Source organism: Mus musculus, chromosome 10, assembly GCF_000001635.26.
Source record: "Mus musculus strain C57BL/6J chromosome 10, GRCm38.p6 C57BL/6J".
Lineage (NCBI taxonomy): Eukaryota > Metazoa > Chordata > Mammalia > Rodentia > Muridae > Mus > Mus musculus.
The window spans coordinates 86,788,438-86,811,349 of NC_000076.6; the positions used below are offsets into that span (position 1 = coordinate 86,788,438).

General features: G+C 45.4%; 1 protein-coding gene across 2 annotated transcripts in view; it reads left to right on the forward strand.

Moving 5' to 3' along the window:
* Nt5dc3 (5'-nucleotidase domain containing 3) overlaps window positions 1-22,912 on the forward strand; it is a 59,398-nt gene that overhangs the window by 9,446 nt on the left and 27,040 nt on the right. For both annotated transcript variants that reach the window (XR_003948574.1, NM_175331.3), the window contains exon 2: window positions 16,344-16,528. Coding sequence is in view for 1 of the 2 variants with exons in the window: in NM_175331.3 (NP_780540.2) it covers window positions 16,344-16,528 (185 nt within the window). In the remaining variant the exon portion in view is untranslated. The remainder of the gene's footprint in view (window positions 1-16,343; window positions 16,529-22,912) is intronic.

Consider the following 22,912-nt stretch of genomic DNA (forward strand, 5'->3'; position numbering starts at 1 on the left):
AGGACCTTGCAGTTACAGTAGGGCCCACCCGGGCATGTTCACTGTTTGCAGTGCAGCTCTGCTCTCTCCCCCCCTCTTTGTGAGGACCTTTCAGGAAGTAACTTGAGAGCCACTGGAGTGGAGGCATAAAGTCTGTATTAAAATGCCCCCATTAAAAGCTCAAGCTCTGGCTATCATTGAAATTAGTTTCTGTGTTGAAGCCACAAGTCCCTGTTTGACCTAAATTGAAGTCTCTGAAAGATCAGGGGGATACTTCAGATGAGACAATTCCTAGATTGTGTCAAGTAACCACTGACTGAGGGAAAAAGACTCTGAAATGAATAAGAAAAAGAATGGGCACAAGTTTACAAAGAACCTACTGTGTGCTTGGCTTTTGCCCACACTCAGTGGTTTGCTGGCTGAAAACCTCCTGCCCTGCTTTTGGGTCCTCTGCAGATCAGATCAGAACTTTGCCTTTAGAATTCTTGTGTTAATTGAGACCCTGACGGTGAGGTTCCCCAGTGTGTGAACTATGGGAAGGCACCATTGTCCCTTCCTTTTCTGTCTCAGTACCCTTCGGGCAAGAGTGTTTCATCTTTGGGTATCTTTGGCTCTGTTTCCTTCTAAGAAACTTTGCCCCTTGAAGCTAAATGCACTTTTCTCTTGAGCAGTTAGCTTTATTTTTCTATTAAATGACTTACCTTAAGATGAGGTTGCCATCAAGCCATTATTATATTTAATCTCATCTCCGTGCGGTTGTGTGTGCTTTTATTTCCGGAACCTGAGGAAGTGTGATGGGTTTCTGTGGAGCAGTGGGAGTTATAGTTAATACAGAGTAATAAGGTATAATTTTAACTTCCAGTGGGAGTAGCATAAATGTCATGTGCGTTAGCAATGTTTTTTAGATGAGTAATTCTATTTGTCATGGATTGCTGGAGATGATGCAGAATCCTGCTGGAAAGGTAAAAGTTTCTCTTTCGGTTATTAGAAGCCATGTTAATGACATCTGCATTGTCTGTCCCCATGGAAGAGCCAGCCCTCTGTGTCCCCTGCCAGCAATAGACATGCAGATTTCCTCCACCCACTGACAGCCTGGGCTTTCTAACTAATAACTCTTGCTGCATCCCCTCTACTGTGCTGACAAATAGGAGGCCTGTAGGTGCTAACATCCTGTTAGGTTTGCAAGTAGGAAAACCAGGTTATAAAAAACATGCCTCGTCGGATGACCTTATTTGCAGAAAGTTCTGGAGATGAGCATAGGAATCTGAACCCAGAGCAGCAGGGGCAAGGGAAGGGGGGCTGCAGGGTTGGGAGGAACACCCTTTGATTTTTTGGACTTCTATGTTGGATATGCAGCTCCTTGCACACAATTTGTACCTCAGTAAAGCTGTGACATCACAGCAGAGGTAAAGAAAGGCGTCTGGCCCATTTTGCTTGTCTTGAGGCAGGTCCCCAGGCCAAGATGAGGGAGGGACCGTGTGTCTGTCTTGCCTTCAGTCAGCAACTGCAGCTGTTGGGCAGTGTCCTGGAAGAAGCTGGAGGGTACGTGCTTTGGTCCTTTTGGTCATTTCTTAGAAGGGTTGAGATGCTCAGGAAGTGATGAAGAGAGGAACAATCTGTAGCAGTGAGTTTGGGCTACACAAGCCATCCTCTACAGTGTGCCCTGTTGGGTTGTAATCTTTCTAGTTGGAATCTAACCTAAGTGTTCTCAGGCTATACTGGGGTGTAGCCTAGGTTGAGATATGGCTTCCTTTAGGTAAAATCTATTAAATGTTCCCAGCCCTCAATGCTGGGCATGGATTCAAACCGTACAAACCTTCCAAGTGGTTTTGAACCAACAAGGCACTCTTCTGATTGGCCAAATGCATTTTCAACTGTAATATTTTAAACTTGCTATGGGTTCTAGGGTATTATCCTGAAAGCCAAAGAACATCTGTATCTTACATCTTTTGTTGACTTATGAATATAGAAACATATTTTGGACTGGGGGTGGGTGTCTTAGTTAGGGCTTTACTGCTGTGAACAGACACAAGACCAAGGCAACTCTTATAAGGACAACATTTAATTGGGGCTGTCTTACAGGTTCAGAGATTCAGTCCATTATCATCAAGGTGGGAACAGGGCAGCATCCAGGCAGTCATGGTGCAGAAGGAGCTGAGAATTCTACATCTTCATCTGAAGGCTGCTAGTGGAAGACTGAGTTCCACGTAGCTAGGATGAGGGTCTTAAGCCCACTCCCACAGTGACACACCTACTCCAACAGGGCCACACCTCCTAATAGTGCCATTCCCTGAGCCAAGCATATACAGACCATCACAGTGGTTCATACTTTTAATCTTAGCACTTTGGAGGCAGAGGCAGGTGGATCTCTGAGTTTGAGACTAGTCTGATCCACACAGTGAGTTCCAATCCATGTCCCAAAAAATTAAAAATGAAAAAATAAAATCTTAGAAATATATTGTGCTTTAATTACTTTTCTGTTACTGTGATAAAATACCATGGCCAAGGCAACTTAAAGAGAAAAGAGTTTGTTTTGGCTTAGAGTGGTAAGGATCTGCCCTAGAGGGGAGGCATGGCCGAGGCGTGTGACAACAGAAGCAAGAAGCCGAGGGGTCACACCCCAACCACAAGATCCAAGTAGAGAGAGTGAACCAGAAGTGGTGTGAAGCTTTTAAGTCTCAAAGCCACCTCCAGCTACATGCTTTCTCCAGCAAGGCCACGTCTCCTAAACCTCTTCAGTTACTGCCACCCATTGGAGACTAAGTATTAAAGTATATGAGCCTATGGGGACACTTACACTCAAGCCAGTACATATTGCATACCATAGAATGTGTACCCTGAATGAGCAATCTGTGTCATCCCTCTGTCCCCCTCTGCAGCTTGAGCATAGTTGCTAGAGCTCAGTCTGGGGCTGTTTTACGTGTACCTCATGCAGAGTGTAAGTGCGCGTGATCACTAAGAGCTGGGCGTTTTGAGCACTGTGGAGATTCAGAGATCTGGCTCCTGTATTGGGAAAATAAGAGGCTCTGTCTGATTTTTGTAACTGTTAAATGCACTAGGAAAAAGCCCTGTTTCTTCTGCAAGGCCTTTTGAATTTATATATTCTTTTTCTGCCTCCCTGAGAAAAGAACTTAAATCTAGCATATGACAAAAAACAAAAACCCTGACTAATTTTGTTTTATTTGTGGAGCTGAGATCAAAGCCGAGGTCACCCCTTGATGCTAGGCAAGCCCTCCACCCAAGAGTTATATTCTCAGCCCTTGACATTTTGAGACAGGCTCTCTCATATAGTCCAGGCTCGTCTGGAACCCTTGATCATCCTGAGCCTCCCCAGTGCTGGAATTACAAACATGCAGCAGCAGCACGCCTGGCATAGCTAAATAATTTATATACACTCATAAATAAAGTTAAGTCATAACTTTGATAATGGAGAGAATGTCATCATAGTGTTTCTGGGATTATGGCCTCTGTCAAGTGGAACTGGAGAGTTGTCCAGTGTGCGCCCGCTCCCTGTTGGTAGGTAATGCCTTCTTAGGGATATATATGCCTTGGGTTCCTGAGCTCAGAAGTCTTGCATGAGCCTGTCTCCCCCAGTGTTTGCTTTACTGAGAGCACTGTAACAGTATCTCTGTGTACACATCTTTATCCATAGCTGAATGTTTCCCTAGCCGAGATATCCTGGAAAGTGAGAGAGTGTGTCAAAGACAGTGATCTTCCTGGTGCTGATGGCCGGCTACCTTCCAGAAAGTTTGCAAAATGCTCTTTTCTGTTCTGAAACTGCCCGGAGGAAAGTGCAAAGCCCCAGCCCCGCCCCAGCCCTAGCCCCAGTTTTTCACTCTATCCTTACCAAAAGCAGACAGCACTAGCAACAAGAACGCCCTAGATGCAGACAGGAGGAAAATGGCGTCTTATTTTGATCTCTTTGCCAAGGATCGCTTGCTTCCCATAGAAAACTGTGTATATGAAATCAGCACAGATCAGTGTGTGGTGTCCAAACGGCTTTATTTACTTTTTAAAAAAAAGATTTAATTAATTAATTAATTAATTAATTAATGTATGTGAGCCCCATTACAGATGGTTATGAGCCACCATGTGGTTGCTGGGAATTGAACTCAGGACTTCTGGAAGAACAGTCAGTGCTCTTAACTGCTGAACCATCTCCCCAGCCCCCCCACCCCCTTCTTTTTAACACTCAGGGTGGTTGAACATTTGTTAATTAGCATTTAATTTCCTTTTCATAGACTTTAAAATTTATTAAGGATATTTTTGTTTTTGAATTTTTTTTTTTTGTCTAATATGCCCCTACTTTGTAAATCTGCCAATACTTTCCTTTTCAACATATTGTTTGGATTTTTAAAAATTTGTTATTCAGAAAGTTATGTTCTAGTCATAATTTTTTTATGTCTTTTTAATATTTAATTTTTTTTAAAAACTCTGTTTTACATGGTGTATGTTGTATGAGAAAACCTTCCTCGAGATTCTTCCATGAAGCATACATGGAAAGGCAGACTTTGTTTGACACAGGCTCAGCAGTGTGTGGTGGAGACACAGACCGTAGACCACGTGTCCCATTGAAGTAGGTATGAAGGACAGCTTTAAGAGGTTGGGGAATACCTTTAATGCAGAGCAAAAAAATAGACTTTCATGCAGACAGACTTTCAGGCAGCTGAAATGTCCTTGAAAAGCAATTAAAAAACGTAAGGTGACTTACGTTTGAAGGTCAAAAAAGAAGTGTTTTTGAAAGAAGCTGAGTTCCAGTGCTTGCCTATGGGCACGAAGCCCTGGGCGGGTTGGATTCCTGGCACCACAGAAATAAAATCAATCAAGAGAAGCCATTTTATAGGCTCGTGCTATTGGAATGTCAGAGGTGCTTGCTCTAAGCATGTCGCGGTCCAGGCATCGAGGAGCTGTCCCTGAGCTGTCCCTCCTGCTTCCCACCTTGCTCTTGCCAGCCTTCCGGCAAGAATCCCTTTTCCCTCCAGAATTATCTTCTCTAGGCCCAAAGTTGGAAGGAAAAAATTGGTTCTTCCTTGAAATTACCAAATAGGCCCAGAAATGTACCCAGCAGGACCCATAGGCAGGGGATACTCTGTGCCTGCCCCAGACACCTCACGGTGTTGGGCTGGCATTGGGCACTTGCCCCTGGAGTCAGGAAGGGAATCACACTGAGGCCTCATGGGCCCACACCACTCAGTGGGACAAGTTCCTCACAGTGCTGGCAGTGGAAGAATGGGAGGCCCTGATCAGCTGTTCTTCCAGATGGCTCTACTCAAAAGTTCAGTTTTCATTTATGCCAAGGTCAGGCCACCTCCCTGGGGTGGATTGGCCTTCCCGGCTTCTTTATCTTGAGGCTTCTCTGTCACATCTGTGCTGCCTTCAAAGTGATGGGTGCCACTTGTAGTTTCTCAGGGCCTGCTGAGCAAAGCTGGCTGGAACCAGGAATGGGAGGGGGAAGGGAGGAGACTAGTAGTCCTCCCTCACCCCACCCTAGCCCTGTGCTTGGAAAGAGAGGCACAGGTCTGAGATGTGGAAACCACACTGGCTGAGCACGAAGAGCTGGAGTCCACAAACATTGCTTGCTTATCCCTTGCAGCCGTGGGACCCTCTTGTCAAACTCACCTTTCTGTCTGGTTTCTGGAATAATGGCAAGAGACTTCCTGATAGAAAGAGACTTCTCTCCCTCTCTCTCTCTCTCTCTCTCTCTCTCGTTACATGAACTTGTTTGGGTACAAGACATGTATGCATGTGCTTGTATGCAGAGGTCAGAGGTCAACATTCAGTGTCTTCCTTGATCTAGATCTACCTTACCTTAAGTTTTGAGATAGGGTCTCTCACTGAACCTGAGACACCTCAGGTAGACTAGTCATGGGTTTCAGGGATCCCCCCTCTCTCTGCATATAGTGCTGAGATTTCAAACACCCATACACCTGCACCAGCTTTTCACATGAGTGCTGGCCTCAGTCTTCCTGCTCTGAGACGTCTCCATAGTACCCGCTTTGTTAACTCTTAGCGACTCTCCAGACTGCCTGCCCAATAGCTGAATGACAGTCACCTTGCCTTTGAATATGTGAGGAAATCCCTTGACCGTGGATTTCTATTTGGTGCTCTCCCCACATTTGCTCTGTGACTGACACTGGTAACCCTGCCTGACTGGAGGCTTTTTATTAATGGAGAGTTACTTAGCAAATACGAATACATAGAGGAACAAGCAAGGTTGACCAAAGTTGTACTTTTCGAGCTCAGATCTTCATGCACTTTAGAGGGAAGATACCAGACTCAACCTAAATTTTGCCTCTGTTCATTTTCTTTTCCTGTCGGTGGTAAAAATAGAATTGAGTCAATGAATGATATTCTGAGGGGAATCTTAAAAAAGCAAATCAGAAGAATGTACAGCTGCTGAGAAAAGCAGTATGGAAATTTGTCACAGTGTATAAATTAGGGTTGGTGAGATGGCTCAGTGGGTCAAGGTGTGTATGTTGCTGAGCCTGCAACTCACTGTGGCTTGTGGCGCTCAGAGTTCCACTTCCCTGCACCAGTTGTACCTCTTGCTGTCTCTGTTGTGTGCAAAAGAAACTCACTTTCTCCATTACACCCACTCCCGGGTCTACCTCTGCAGTTAGTTCTGTGGGTGACTGGGAGAGGCAGTCTGTTCGTGATGTCACATTAGAAAGGAGCTGAGGTCTCTTCAGGCTTCTGATGTGGCCCCCTGTGCCTGTGTTGAAGACAGAATGTGACGCAGCCAGGTGTGGAGGTGGTGACCCTCATGTGATGGACAGCCTGTTGGTGATCAGCCCTGGGGAGCCTTGGGCGGCCCTACCCGGATGACCTGTGGGGTGTTTCTCATGCACTGCCTTTTTCTTCAGGGCTGCAGGACACTGGCTTGGGCTGTGAGAAGGCAGAGGGCTTTCTTGCCAGCGCTTTTTCTAAATATAAGCCTACACTAAAGCAAGCTGTTGGAGCGTCCCACATGAAGGTCACTTGTGAAAGGGGAGCTTTTGGGCACACCATAAGCCATCTGGCTTCACCTACGTCATCTGGGTGAATCTGTTATACTCAGGAAATAGTATCACCTACAGAGGCCCTGTCACATAGCAGGGGTCTTTGGTATCATACCCTAAGGATTGGGCAGTGCTGCCTTCTCCCAGCCTGCGGTGAGTTCTTGTGAGCTGTCTGCCTCTTGTTTCCTTCTTAGTCTATTTACTGTCCTCAGAGCTGTGCCACTTGTGAATGAGACAGAGAACCACCACCGCCACCCTCACTCCGAAACCCAAGGCCTTGTTGTTTTTAATGAAGGACACTAATGAAAATGTGTCATTTGTTGGGAGAGTTTTGTAGAAATGTCAGTGTGAGCAAAATTGTGCCCACTCACGCCTTCGCCAGCACTGGCTTGGAACCATGTGGGGTATAAGTGGGATTTTAATTTGATGTATTTGGGAATTTACCTCAGGGGTAACCATGTGGCACTGACTGCAGGTCTGTGAGGTTTTTCTAGCTTTTGATGGGTTTTCCGAGGGCTCTAACTTGCAGGGCTGTGGCTGGGACCCTGCCCTGGTAGGGAGGGGTCTGGTCAAGTGACCGATAAGCTTGGCATGTCTTGATTACTTAGATGGCTCCTTGATGATTACTGAGGTCATGGTCAAAAGAAGTAAAAATAATGAGCAGACTTGGCTCTATTTAGTTATGTTTTTGTTTTTAAAAATACTTACAGTTTTACATTTGATTGATTGATTGGGGGTGGTTCAGGGGCACACTCACATACCACAGTACACACCCACACTCACCCCCCCCCACATACCACAGCACACACACACCACAGCACACATATATACATACACACACACAAACACACCCCACAGTACACACACACACCATACACACATGCCACAGCACACACACATGCCATAGCACACACACCACAGCACACACACACACACGAAACAGTACACACATACACCACATACACACACACACACACACACCCCATAAACACATGCCACAGCACACACACATGCCATAGCACACACACCACAGCGCACACACACACACACACACACACACACGAAACAGTACACACATACACCACATACACACACACACACACCCCATAAACACATGCCACAGCACACACACATGCCACAGCACACACACCATACACACACACACACACCACAGCATACATACACCACAGCACACTCACACATACACACACCCTGTTCTCTCTCTGTGCTATCTCTGTCTGTCTTTCTGTCTCTCTGTCTCTGTCTCTGTCTCTGTCTCTCTCTCTCATTCTGTGGAAGCTACCAACGTGGCTGTGGGGACGCTGTCTTCAGAGTCTGTGGTGTTCAATCTTTATGGTGTCTGGATGTGGTGAGAGCCGAAGCAGGTGTGGACATGGCTTTAGTCTTGTTAAAAATCATATGTTGAGCGGTCGCCATCTTGGTTCCGGGACTCAGCAGAACTTAGGAAATTAGTCTGAACAGGTTAGAGGGTGCGCCAGAGAACCGGACAGCTGCTGGGACGGGCAGAAGCACAGAGCCGCTGAGGCAGCACCCTTGGCGGGCTGCAGACAGCCGGCCACCGTCCGGACCAGAGGACAGGTGTCCGCCTGGCTTGGGAGGCGGCCTCAGCCTCAGCAGCAGCGGTCGCCATCTTGGTTCCGGGACTCAGCAGAACTTAGGAAATTAGTCTGAACAGGTTAGAGGGTGCGCCAGAGAACCGGACAGCTTCTGGGACGGGCGGAAGCACAGAGCCGCTGAGGCAGCAGCCTTGGCAGGCCGCAGACAGCCAGCCACCATCCGGACCAGAGGACAGGTGTCCGCCTGGCTTGGGAGGCGGCCTCAGCCTCAGGAGCAGCGGTCACCATCTTGGTTCCAGGACTCCCTGGAACTTAGGATTTTAGTCTGAACAGGTGAGAGTCTGCACCACAGAAGCTGACAGCTTCTGGGAACTGCCAAAGCAACACAGCTTCTGAGAGAGGCCCTGTTTTGGGCCTTCTTCTTCGACCAGGAGGAGGTCCAAAAACAAGATATCTGCGCACCTTCCCTGTAAGAGAGCTTGCCAGCAGAGAGTGCTCTGAGCACTGAAACTCAGAGGAGAGAATCTGTCTCCCAGGTCTGCTGAGAGACGGTAACAGAATCACCAGAAGAACAATCTCTAAACAGAGTCAACTATAACTACTAACTCCAGAGATTACCAGATGGCGAAAGGTAAACGTAGGAATCCTACTAACAGGAACCAAGACCACTCACCATCATCAGAACCCAGCACTCCCACTTCGCCCAGTCCAGGGCACCCCAACACACCCGAAAACCTAGACCTAGATTTAAAAGCATATCTCATGATGATGGTAGAGGACATCAAGAAGGACTTTAATAAATCACTTAAAGAAATACAGGAGAACACTGCTAAAGAGTTACAAGTCCTTAAAGAAAAACAGGAAAACACAATCAAACAGGTAGAAGTCCTTACAGAAAAAGAGGAAAAAACATACAAACAGGTGATGGAAATGAACAAAACCATACTAGACCTAAAAAGGGAAGTAGAAACAATAAAGAAAACTCAAAGTGAGGCAACACTGGAGATAGAAACCCTAGGAAAGAAATCTGGAACCATAGATTTGAGCATCAGCAACAGAATACAAGAGATGGAAGAGAGAATCTCAGGTGCAGAAGATTCCATAGAGAACATCGGCACAACAATCAAAGAAAATGGAAAATGCAAAAAGATCCTAACTCAAAATATCCAGGAAATCCAGGACACAATGAGAAGACCAAACCTACGGATAATAGGAGTGGATGAGAATGAAGATTTTCAACTCAAAGGACCAGCAAACATCTTCAACAAAATTATTGAAGAAAACTTCCCAAATATAAAGAAAGAGATACCTATGAACATACAAGAAGCCTACAGAACTCCAAATAGACTGGACCAGAAAAGAAACTCCTCCCGACACATAATAATCAGAACAACAAATGCACTAAATAAAGATAGAATACTAAAAGCAGTAAGGGAAAAAGGTCAAGTAACATACAAAGGCAAGCCTATCAGAATTACACCAGATTTTTCACCAGAGACTATGAAAGCCAGAAGAGCCTGGACAGATGTTATACAGACACTAAGAGAACACAAATTCCAGCCCAGGATACTATACCCAGCCAAACTCTCAATTACCATAGATGGAGAAACCAAAGTATTCCACAACAAAACCAAATTCACACATTATCTCTCCACAAATCCAGCCCTTCAAAGGTTAATAACAGAAAAAAGCCAATACAAGAACTGGAACAATGCCCTAGAAAAAACAAGAAGGTAATCCCTCAACAAACCTAAAAGAAGACAGCCACAAGAACAGAATGCCAACTTTAACAACAAAAATAACAGGAAGCAACAATTACTTTTCCTTAATATCTCTTAACATCAATGGTCTCAACTCCCCAATAAAAAGACATAGACTAACAAACTGGCTACACAAACAAGACCCAACATTTTGCTGTTTACAGGAGACACATCTCAGAGAAAAAGATAGACACTACCTCAGAATAAAAGGCTGGAAAACAATTTTCCAAGCAAATGGTATGAAGAAACAAGCTGGAGTAGCCATCCTAATATCTGATAAGATTGACTTCCAACCCAAAGTCATCAAAAAAGACAAGGAGGGGCACTTTGTTCTCATCAAAGGTAAAATCCTCCAAGAGGAACTCTCAATTCTGAATATCTATGCTCCAAATACAAGGGCAGCCACATTCATTAAAGAAACTTTAGTAAAGCTCAAAGCACACATTGCACCTCACACAATAATAGTGGGAGACTTCAACACACCACTTTCACCAATGGACAGATCATGGAAACAGAAACTAAACAGGGACACACTGAAACTAACAGAAGTGATGAAACAAATGGATCTGACAGATATCTACAGAACATTTTATCCTAAAACAAAAGGATATACCTTCTTCTCAGCACCTCATGGTACCTTCTCCAAAATTGACCACATAATAGGTCACAAAACAGGCCTCAACAGATTCAAAAATATTGAAATTGTCCCATGTATCCTATCAGATCACCATGCACTAAGGCTGATCTTCGATAACAAAAAAAATAACAGAAAGCCAACACTCACGTGGAAACTGAACAACACTCTTCTCAATGATACCTTGGTCAAGGAAGGAATAAAGAAAGAAATTAAAGACTTTTTAGAGTTTAATGAAAATGAAGCCACAACGTACCCAAACCTTTGGGACACAATGAAAGCATTTCTAAGAGGGAAACTCATAGCTCTGAGTGCCTCCATGAAGAAACGGGAGAGAGCACATACTAGCAGCTTGACAACACATCTAAAAGCTCTAGAAAAAAAGGAAGCAAATTCACCCAAGAGGAGTAGACGGCAGGAAATAATCAAACTCAGGGGTGAAATCAACCAAGTGGAAACAAGAAGAACTATTCAAAGAATTAACCAAACGAGGAGTTGGTTCTTTGAGAAAATCAACAAGATAGATAAACCCTTAGCTAGACTCACTAGAGAGCACAGAGACAAAATCCTAATTAACAAAATCAGAACTGAAAAGGGAGACATAACAACAGATCCTGAAGAAATCCAAAACACCATCAGATCCTTCTACAAAAGGCTATACTCAACAAAACTGGAAAACCTGGACGAAATGGACAAATTTCTGGACAGATACCAGGTACCAAAGTTGAATCAGGATCAAGTTGACCTTCTAAACAGTCCCATATCCCCTAAAGAAATAGAAGCAGTTATAAATAGTCTCCCAGCCAAAAAAAGCCCAGGACCAGACGGGTTTAGTGCAGAGTTCTATCAGACCTTCAAAGAAGATCTAATTCCAGTTCTGCACAAACTTTTTCACAAGATAGAAGTAGAAAGTACTCTACCCAACTCATTTTATGAAGCCACTATTACTCTGATACCTAAACCACAGAAAGATCCAACAAAGATAGAGAACTTCAGACCAATTTCTCTTATGAATATTGATGCAAAAATCCTCAATAAAATTCTCGCTAACCGAATCCAAGAACACATTAAAGCAATCATCCATCCTGACCAAGTAGGTTTTATTCCAGGAATGCAGGGATGGTTTAATATACGAAAATCCATCAATGTAATCCACTATATAAACAAACTCAAAGACAAAAACCACATGATCATCTCGTTGGATGCAGAAAAAGCATTTGACAAGATCCAACACCCATTCATGATAAAAGTTCTGGAAAGATCAGGAATTCAAGGCCCATACCTAAACATGATAAAAGCAATCTACAGCAAACCAGTAGCCAACATCAAAGTAAATGGAGAGAAGCTGGAAGCAATCCCACTAAAATCAGGGACTAGACAAGGCTGCCCACTTTCTCCCTACCTTTTCAACATAGTACTTGAAGTATTAGCCAGAGCAATTCGACAACAAAAGGAGATCAAGGGGATACAAATTGGAAAGGAGGAAGTCAAAATATCACTTTTTGCAGATGATATGATAGTATATATAAGTGACCCTAAAAATTCCACCAGAGAACTCCTAAACCTGATAAACAGCTTCGGTGAAGTAGCTGGATATAAAATTAACTCAAACAAGTCAATGGCCTTTCTCTACACAAAGAATAAACAGGCTGAGAAAGAAATTAGGGAAACAACACCCTTCTCAATAGTCACAAATAATATAAAATATCTCGGCGTGACTCTAACTAAGGAAGTGAAAGATCTGTATGATAAAAACTTCAAGTCTCTGAAGAAAGAAATTAAAGAAGATCTCAGAAGATGGAAAGATCTCCCATGCTCATGGATTGGCAGGATCAATATTGTAAAAATGGCTATCTTGCCAAAAGCAATCTACAGATTCAATGCAATCCCCATCAAAATTCCAACTCAATTCTTCAACGAATTAGAAGGAGCAATTTGCAAATTCATCTGGAATAACAAAAAACCTAGGATAGCAAAAACTCTTCTCAAGGATAAAAGTACCTCTGGTGGAATCACCATGCCTGACCTAAAGCTTTACTACAGAGCAATTGTGGTAAAAACTGCATGGTACTGGTATAGAGACAGACAAGTAGACCAATGGAATAGAATTGAAGACCCAGAAATGAACCCACACACCTATGGTCACTTGATCTTCGACAAGGGAGCTAAAACCATCCAGTGGAAGAAAGACAGCATTTTCAACAAATGGTGCTGGCGCAACTGGTTGTTATCTTGTAGAAGAATGCGAATCGATCCATACTTATCTCCTTGTACTAAGGTCAAATCTAAATGGATCAAAGAACTTCACATAAAACCAGAGACACTGAAACTTGTAGAGGAGAAAGTGGGGAAAAGCCTTGAAGATATGGGCACAGGGGAAAAATTCCTGAACAGAACAGCAATGGCTTGTGCTGTAAGATCGAGAATTGACAAATGGGACCTAATGAAACTCCAAAGTTTCTGCAAGGCAAAAGACACCATCAATAAGACAAAGAGACCACCAACAGATTGGGAAAGGATCTTTACCTATCCTAAATCAGATAGGGGACTAATATCCAACATATATAAAGAACTCAAGAAGGTGGACTTCAGAAAATCAAATAACCCCATTAAAAAATGGGGCTCAGAACTGAACAAAGAATTCTCACCTGAGGAATACCGAATGGCAGAGAAGCACCTGAAAAAATGTTCAACATCCTTAATCATCAGGGAAATGCAAATCAAAACAACCTTGAGATTCCACCTCACACCAGTCAGAATGGCTAAGATCAAAAATTCAGGTGACAGCAGATGCTGGCGAGGATGTGGAGAAAGAGGAACACTCCTCCATTGTTGGTGGGATTGTAGGCTTGTACAACCACTCTGGAAATCCGTCTGGCGGTTCCTCAGAAAATTGGACATAGTACTACCGGAGGATCCAGCAATACCTCTCCTGGGCATATATCCAGAAGATGCCCCAACTGGTAAGAAGGACACATGCTCCACTATCTTCATAGCAGCCTTATTTATAATAGCCAGAAGCTGGAAAGAACCCAGATGCCCCTCAACAGAGGAATGGATACAGAAAATGTGGTACATCTACACAATGGAGTATTACTCAGCTATTAAAAAGAATGAATTTATGAAATTCCTAGCCAAATGGATGGACCTGGAGGGCATCATCCTGAGTGAGGTAACACATTCACAAAGGAATTCACACAATATGTACTCACAGATAAGTGGATATTAGCCCAAAACCTAGGATACCCAAGATATAAGATACAATTTCCTAAACACATGAAACTCAAGAAAAATGAAGACTGAAGTGTGGACACTATGCCCCTCCTTAGAAGTGGGAACAAAACACCCTTGGAAGGAGTTACAGAGACAAAGTTTGGAACTGAGATGAAAGGATGGACCATGTAGAGACTGCCTTATCCAGGGATCCACCCCATAATCAGCATCCAAACGCTGACACCATTGCATACACTAGCAAGATTTTATCGAAAGGACCCAGATGTAGCTGTCTCTTGTGAGAATATGCCGGGGCCTAGCAAACACAGAAGTGGATGCCCACAGTCAGCTAATGGATGGATCACAGGGCTCCCAATGGAGGAGCTAGAGAAAGTAGCCAAGGAGCTAAAGGGATCTGCAACCCTATAGGTCGATCAACATTATGAACTAACCAGTACCCCGGAGCTCTTGACTCTAGCTGCATATGTATCAAAAGATGGCCTAGTCGGCCATCACTGGAAAGAGAGGCCCATTGGACACACAAACTTTATATGCCCCAGAACAGGGGAACGACAGGGCCAAAAAGGGGGAGTGGGTGGGTAGGGGAGTGGGGGTGGGTGGGTATGGGGGACTTTTGGTATAGCATTGGAAATGTAAATGAGCTAAATACCTAATAAAAAATGGAAAGAAAAAAAAATCATATGTTGTTAAAAGTCCATGCCTAAGGAAAAAAAAAAAAAAAATAGAGCCGGGCGGTGGTGGCGCACGCCTTTAATCCCAGCACTGGGGAGGCAGAGGCAGGTGGATTTCTGAGTTGGAGGCCAGCCTGGTCTATAAAGTGAGTTCCAGGACAGCCAGGGCTATACAGAGAAACCCTGTCTTGAAAAAACAACAACAACAACAACAACAACAACAACAACAACAACAAAAAGTACATGGCTAAAGATGAATTATTTTGGGGGGGATCAATATAGGAAAATATTCCAACACAGTGCAGAGCTAAAGCACTGACAGTCTCTATTTCATCTTAAGGGTATGTTTTCAGTGCTGGGATGCTGAGCGCACACTCTGCCTCTGAGCCCCAGTTCTCCCTCGCCCTCACCTTGCAGCTCGCATTGCTGTAAGGGTCCATTTGAACTCATGGAAATTGTAAGGTAGAAGGAATGTTTGGAATCCCTTTAAGAAAGAAGAGAAACGATGTGATAGCCGTCCCTCAAACAGAGAGACCTGTCGCAGTACAAACTGCCTTCCCGTCTGGTGGGCTCTGATGTTGGGTGGGGTGATCTCACCCCTAAGGAGGCAGCTGAAGGAAGTGATCTGTTCACCGAAAAGGTGGTGTTATTAAGTACGAAGAAATTAAATGAGTCAAATGTCAGGTTGGTTATGGTACACTTACGTAATACACATATTGAAGTTTTATGTAGTAGCCTGAGGTCGTTTTCTCAGCGTCTACAGTACTGTGAGCTTGTGGTTGGATATGAACTTTGGAGGCTGCCACACAGGCCTGTTTGTACAGTAAGGATAGCCTTATAGGATATGTATGGAAAACATGGGTAGTCAGTACATTGAATGTTAGAATGTTTCTCTCTCTCCCTGTCTTTTTCTGATTACTGGGGTATATTTAAATTTCATGATGTATACTTATAAAACCCATAATCAACATATATTTTAAAATGTTGATCTGTTGAGACACAGCAGCACATGTTTTCTCCGTGGCAGTCTCATTGATGTACGTGATGGAGATTCCTCTGAACTCCCATGAGGACTCCAGGAGCCCTACCCATTGACTTAGTGTATTCATGGAATGCATTCGTCTGTGCCCAACACCACAATCAAATTGAGAGTATTTCTACCACCTGGAAAGAAATTCTAGACCCAGTAACAGTCACCTCCTCATCCTTTCTGTCCCCACGAACCTACCTTTGTCTTCCTCCTCCTCCCTCCTCTCCTCTTCCTCCTCCCTCCTCTCCTCTTCCTCCTCCCTCCTCTCCTCTTCCTCCTCCCTCCTCTCCTCTTCCTCCCTCCTCCTCTCCTCTGAAGTGCTGTACCACTGAGCTGCATCCCCAGACTTGGATCTGCCCGTTCTGAACATTATATGGATGTGCAAACTGCTCCCTCTGTTTAGAAGCCACCCAACCCCTATCTATCCCAGGAGATGACAGGTTCTTTTCTTTGCTCCTAGAATTGGTTCCATCCATCATGAACAACTTGCTGAATCCAGACGCCATTTTCTCGAACAATGAGATGAGCCTGTCAGACATCGAAATATATGGCTTTGATTATGATTACACCCTGGTATTCTATTCCAAGCACCTCCACACACTCATCTTCAATGCTGCCCGGGACCTTCTCATCAACGAACACAGGGTAAGGCTACAGCGACCCTCCTCCTTTTTCCTTTGACCCCTTTGGTGTCTGAAGAGTAGACAGCCCTGCGCATTCATGCCCAGACCCTGCCCTTGTACAGAAACTCTGTAGTGAGTGGCTGCAGGGTGAAGAAGCAGTTTTGGGTCCATTCCAACTTTCTAAGTAACTCTTAACCTAGAACCTAGTTGTGTGTATGTGTGTGCATGAGTGTTCATGTGTGTGTGCAAGTGCATGGGTGTGTACAAGTATGTGTACAGGTGGGAGTCAGAAAGCAACCTTGGGCGTCATCTTTAGGAGTGTTGTCTACTTCCCCTGAGACAGGGTCTCTGATTGGTCTGGTGCTGTTATAAGTAGAAGGCAGAATCATTGAAAAGCACTAGATTGGAGACTATTGAAATCCCACTGAATCTATTAGTCACTTTGATAAAAATATCATGATAATACTAATAACATCATACATATTGATAGAGCCAGTCATACAGCTGCAGATTCTTCTCTTGCTCTGATTAAACACTTCTTCCAAGGAGTGTTGAGTTCTGTGCCGTTCTCTCTGAGCACAGGGCCGGAAAGGCATCTGTGTTCGGAATGCAGAGTGATAGGACAGTTGGTTTGCAGTTTAACCTCTTGCTAGCAAGACAGTACAAAAAGCTCAACTCCTTAAAAAAAACCTTTAAAAAATTTAAAAACAAGAATAATTTTGGGGGGCTGTAAAGATGGCTCAGCAGTTAAGAGCACTGACTGCTCTTCCGAAGGTCCTGAGTTCAAATCCCAGCAACCACATGGTGGCTCACAACCATCCATAATGAGATCTGACACCCTCTTCTGGGGTGTCTGAAGACAGACAGTTACAGTGTATTTACATATAATAAATAAATAAATAAGTCTTTACAAAAAAATAATTTTTCATGAAGACAGAAATACAAGAATTGAGTGATAACTATATGTATTTTCATTTCATGTTTTCCAATAAGCATGGTAATGTTAGAAGGGCTCCTGATGTCGTCTCCTGATTTCACACCTTTGTCAGCGTCCTCTGGGTGTGTGTGCATGTGTGTGTGTGTGTGTGTGTGTGTGTGTGTGTGTGTGTGTGTACACGTGCATTCACATGCACAGAAGTGAGAACGACTTTCAGGAGTCAGTGTGTGTGTGTGTGTGTGTGTGTGTGTGTGTGTACACGTGCATTCACACGCACAGAAGTGAGAACGACTCTCAGGAGTCAGTGCTCTTTTTCCACCGTGTGGTCCTGGAGATTGAACTCATATCATCAAGCTTGACAGCTAAATGAAAAAAAAAATAAAGAAATAAAAAACGCAGGACGAGACTGCGCTTGGGTATAGGGGAGGAGAAGGCTTATTGTAGGGAAAAGGGAGAGCAGAGCAGAGGCAGGGACATCTGGGACAATCCAGAGTAAACATGGCCTGACTGAGCTGGGCCATGTAGGGACAGGAGGGAGAGGAAAGGAGCCACCAACCAAGAGGGGTGGCCTGGGCCAAGAGACTGGCATAGCCAAAATGGTGGCGGCCAGAAGAGCTGGGGATGTGGGGGAAGCCGTGTCCGGTATCTGGGCTGGAGAGTTCAGAGCAGGGGGCAGGGTATGCCAGCCATGGCCCTGTGGCATGTAGAGACTGAGGGATGCTAGAGACCCTGGCAGCCGGCGTCCACTTTGATATGTTACATAGGCACCTCAGCCAGCCATTTGCCCTGGCTTTGAGGCCTAACTGCAGCCTTTACCCATGGCGCCACTTTGCTGATCCCCTTCTCTCCCTGTTAAGTGACTGGTGACCACCTTTCTGCTCAGATTCAAACTCCACCAACCTCTGACACCCCCACATCCATTTTAAGATTTTTTTTTTTAACGGCTTAGCATATAGAAAAGCTGCTGCAATAAGACCGACTATCCCCCTGTTCACTTCCCTAATGCTGACATTCTGTTCCTGTTGGGCCTTGTCACGTGGAGATTTGATGCTGGCATGGATACCCTCTCTGGTGTTTCTTCATGTTGGCACAGCACTGGGCAAGGCCCCTCAGTTAGCTGACTTCCGTGCTTTCTGCTGTCCTCGTTTGGGATAGCGTAGCATAGTAAGATGTCTCTCCTACGTTGGCTTGTTGTTTTTCCTCATGGTAGAATGGATTCTGGGTTTTGAGATGTCAGAGGCCAAGTGCAGTTGTCATTGCAGAATAGCGGACATGTCGTTGGGTGTTGCCTTTGATCTACTGAGGGATGGATGTTTAGGCTTCTCCACTGCACAGAGACTCTCCTTAGCCTGTCCGTGTTGTCCTCCAGGGAAGTCATTTCTGCAGCTGTGAGCGAGCACTCTACCGATATGTGAGAACTCACTTAAAACATGATCTTGAGGCTGGGCAGTGGTGGCGCACACCTGTAATCCCAGCACTTGGTAGGCAGAGGCAGGTGGATTTCTGAGTTCAAGACCAGCCTGGTCTACAGACTTCGCAGAGAAACCCTGTCTCAAAAAACCAAAAAAAAAAACAAAACCAAAAAAACCATATGATCTTGAACCCATGTGCTTCTTATCTCTCCTGTTGCCACTGCCCTGGACTGAGCAGTTGTCTTGTCTAAGTACATCAGGGGCCTTCATCTTGGCACCAGCACTTCTGTTTATGTCCCATTGTCTGTTCTCCACCTGCTAGCAAGTGAGTTTTTTTTTTAATGAATTATGTGTATCTGTGTGTATTGCACACATGAGTGTGTGTCCATGGAGATCAGAAGAGGGCATTGGATCCCTCAGAGCTGGAGCTATAGGTGGTTGGAACTACTGGATGTGGGTGCTGGAAACTGCCCTGGGCCAGCACTGTCTCCCCAGTCTTCCTCTTTATTTTAAAGTAAGTAAATGTAGTCAGATGGTGGTGGCACACACCTTCAATCCCAGCACTCTGGAGGCAGAGCAGGCAGATCTCTCTCTGAGTTCAAAGCCAGTCTGGTCTACATAGTCAGTTCCAGGACAGCCAGGGCTATATAGAGAAACCCTGTCTCCAAAACCCAAACCAAACAAACAAACAAATTAAACGTAAGAGAAGCAAACACTCCCCCGAGCTGTCTCTCCATTCTGGAAAATTTTTAATAGGCCTGTTAGTGCTGCCTTCTGTGGTCTTCTCGCTTGCCCCAGACAGCACAGGGCTGCTTTTCCTCTCAGCTGTCTGGCCCGCACACTGGCCTCTCTCTCTCTCTAGCATGGATCACTGTGAGGCATTGTGCTCTGGGAGTGTTCGCTGGCCCATAACATGGCTCCCAGGGTACAGTGGAACTTCCCTGGAACCGACACTGACACTTGTATTCTCTGTCCCTGGCACAGTGCTTGACCCAAAGTCACTCAACAAATGCTTGAGGTCCAGGTGTGTGCGCTCTGCCGCTGGATGGAAGCCAGCACTCTATGGAGGTTGCGCTATCTTTGCTTTGTCTTTGGTGAGGTTTGAAAGAGCTTCATTTTCAGCCAGACTCATGATCCAGGCTCCGTGAAATACCAGACTAAAAGCTTTGACCGACCAGTACGTTCACGGGCATCTGTCCTTCCTGCACTGTGGAAACTGTTAGCCATTCAGATGGTTGCAGTTAGCCACAAAGGTGGAACACAGCCAGGCTCCAGCATTGTGGGAGTCACCTTAGCGTGGGGGGACGCCTGAGTCTTCTGTCGAACTCAGGAATTAATGTTACTAGGGCTATTCTGAACAGGGCAAACTTTGGGCTTTATTAGCCTGCTGATTAAAGTGTTTTTCCTGAAGCTGTTGGTCTGTTGAGGCTCAGCTGTTTCTGTCTGTCCTCAAAGCCATGGACTATTGGTTTTCGGCTGCATGGAAATACTTCCAGCCAGCTTGTGGAGCTTCTGACTTGGTAGCTGCTGCCTCGAAGGAGAGGGGCTATACTGGTTAGGGTTTTTTTGTTTTTTTGTTTTTTGTTTTTTGTTTTTTGTTTTTTTGTCAACTTGACACAAGCTAGAGTTGTTTGTGAATAGGAAACTCACTTGAGAAAATGCCTCTATCAAATTGCCTGCAGGCAAGTCTATAGGGCACTTACTGAGTATTGATTGATGCTGGGGGCCCAGCTTATAGAGTTCCATGTGTTGCTGGGTGCTAGAAGAAAGCAGGCTGGGCAGGTTCCTCTCGGCCTCTGCTTGAGTTCCTGCCCTGACTTCCCTTGACAGTGGGTGACCTGAGAGTTATAAGTGGAATAAATCCCCCACCCCAAGTTGCTTTTGGTCATTGTACTGGTTTTTGTTTTTGTGTGTCAACTTGACACAAGCTGGAGTTACCACAGAGGAAGGAGCCTCCCTTGAGGAAAGGCCTCCATGAGATCCAGCTGTAAGGCATGTTCTCAGTTAGTGATCAAGGTGGGGAGGGCCCCTTGTGCGTGGTGCCATCCCTGGGCTGGTAGTCCTGGGTTCTATATGAAAGCAAGCTGAGCAAGCCAGGGGAAGCAAGCCAATAACTAACACCCTCCATGGCCTCTGCATCAGCTCCAAGTTCCTGCCCTGTGTCCTGTCCTGACTTCCTTTGGTGATGAGTGGAAGTGTAAGTTGAATAAAGTCTTTCCTCCCCAACTTGCTTCTTGGTCATGTTGTTTTGTACAGAAATACAATCTCTGACAAAGACAGTCATCATGGTGGGTTTTTGTTTTGTTTTGTTTTTAAATTTTGTATGCATTGATGTTTTATCTGCATGTATGTCTATACGAAGATGTCAAATCCCCTAGAACTGGAGTTACAACTGTGCTCTGCCATGTGAGTGCTGGGAATTGACTCAGGACCTCTGGAAGAGCAGCCAGTGCTTTTAACTACTGAGCCGTCTCTCCAGCTCTTGACCATGGTGTCTTATGGAGCAATAGAAACCCTAGGATGGACTCTGGGCTGGTTGAGGATGGAGTAGGTGGGTTGGGGGTGGACTGATGTGACACAGATCCAAGGCTCAACCACTGTGCAGCTTGGTGACCTAATCCTCAGAACTCTGAGCCACAAACAAGCAGGAGACATTGTCTCTTGCTTGCTGAGCAGTGAGCTTAGCACAGCATGGCTGGGAGATGCTCGTGACACTCCCCGACCCCATCCCCAGGCTAACGGAGGCTTCAGACGGCAATGCTGACCTCCTTTCAGTGAGCAGAACCACATCGTCAGGGCTGGTGTAGTGTGGGCTCTGGCACGCATCTCAGTAAATATGCAGAACCGTACATGGTGTTCAGAAGTCTTGAGAACACCCACGGGGAGAAATATCAGGTTGGGGATTTCTTGGCCCACACACAGGTGTAAGATAAATGAGCCCAAATGTGACATTTAAGTCAGTGCTTTGTGCAGCCTGACTTGAAAACTTGCCATGTGCCTTCAGGCAGGTGGTGCTGGGTGGTTCCAGGGAGCCAACAGCAGTGTGGCTTAGCAGGCTCACTGCGGGTCTTGATGCTTGCCCAGCTTTTCTTTCTGTAAAATGGGCACGGCAGCACCAACAGGCAGGCAGCAGAAACTGGCAAGTGGGTGCTCTCAGCTCTGGGTCTAGGGAAAGGGAAGGTCCTGGATTCTCATACAGTACAGAGGGGAGACTGACATTTTTGTATAATGTGATCGAGGATATGTACTTAGGAAACGGCAGACACCAGGCTGTCTCCAAAAGCTCCGTGTGGTCTCAGAGCAGTGGAAGTGGGTGGGAGCCACAGGGAGATGGTTCCCTGGGACATCACAGTGGCTGTGGGGTTCCCCAGCCGGCACAGCTGGGCAAGAGCAGCGAGCATAGTGGGAGCTGTATGGACGATCCTTACAGATGCTCCTCCTGAAGTGACCTCATTTGGATGTCACGGAAATGGGCAGCTTCTATTGCTTAATATTCCCATGACAAAATACTTGGCAAGGATAAAGAAGGAGATTTGGGCTTACAGCTTGAGGGTACAGTCCATCATTGCAGAGGACTTGGAGCAGGACCCACCCCTAGGCTAGTGGAGGCTGGTCACATTGTGTCTGTAGTTAGGAAGCAGCAAGGAATGCTGGTGGCCAGCTCAGTCTTTTTCATTCAGTCCCATGGCACGGTGCTGCCCATATTTAGGCTGGTCTTTGCTCCTCCATTAGACCAATCTAGAAACAACTCAGACATGCCCAGAGGTTTGTCTCCATGGTGGTATTAGATCCCGTCAGGCTGACAGTTAAGAGCGACCATTGCAGAGCACTACATGATGGTGTTCAGTGTGCAGATGGGTTGGTTCAAGAGGATGAGGTCTAATCTCAGCCTGGACAACGGACAGAGCTCAGGGCAGGATAGAGACATAGAGGACCAAGCCGTGGTCTGTCCCTGCTGGCATCACTTTCCCACCAGAATATAACGACTCCCGAGCCTCCGTACAGGGCAGATCCGTGCCCATCCTGAGCTCAGTGCCCTCTTTTTCTTTCCTTTTTC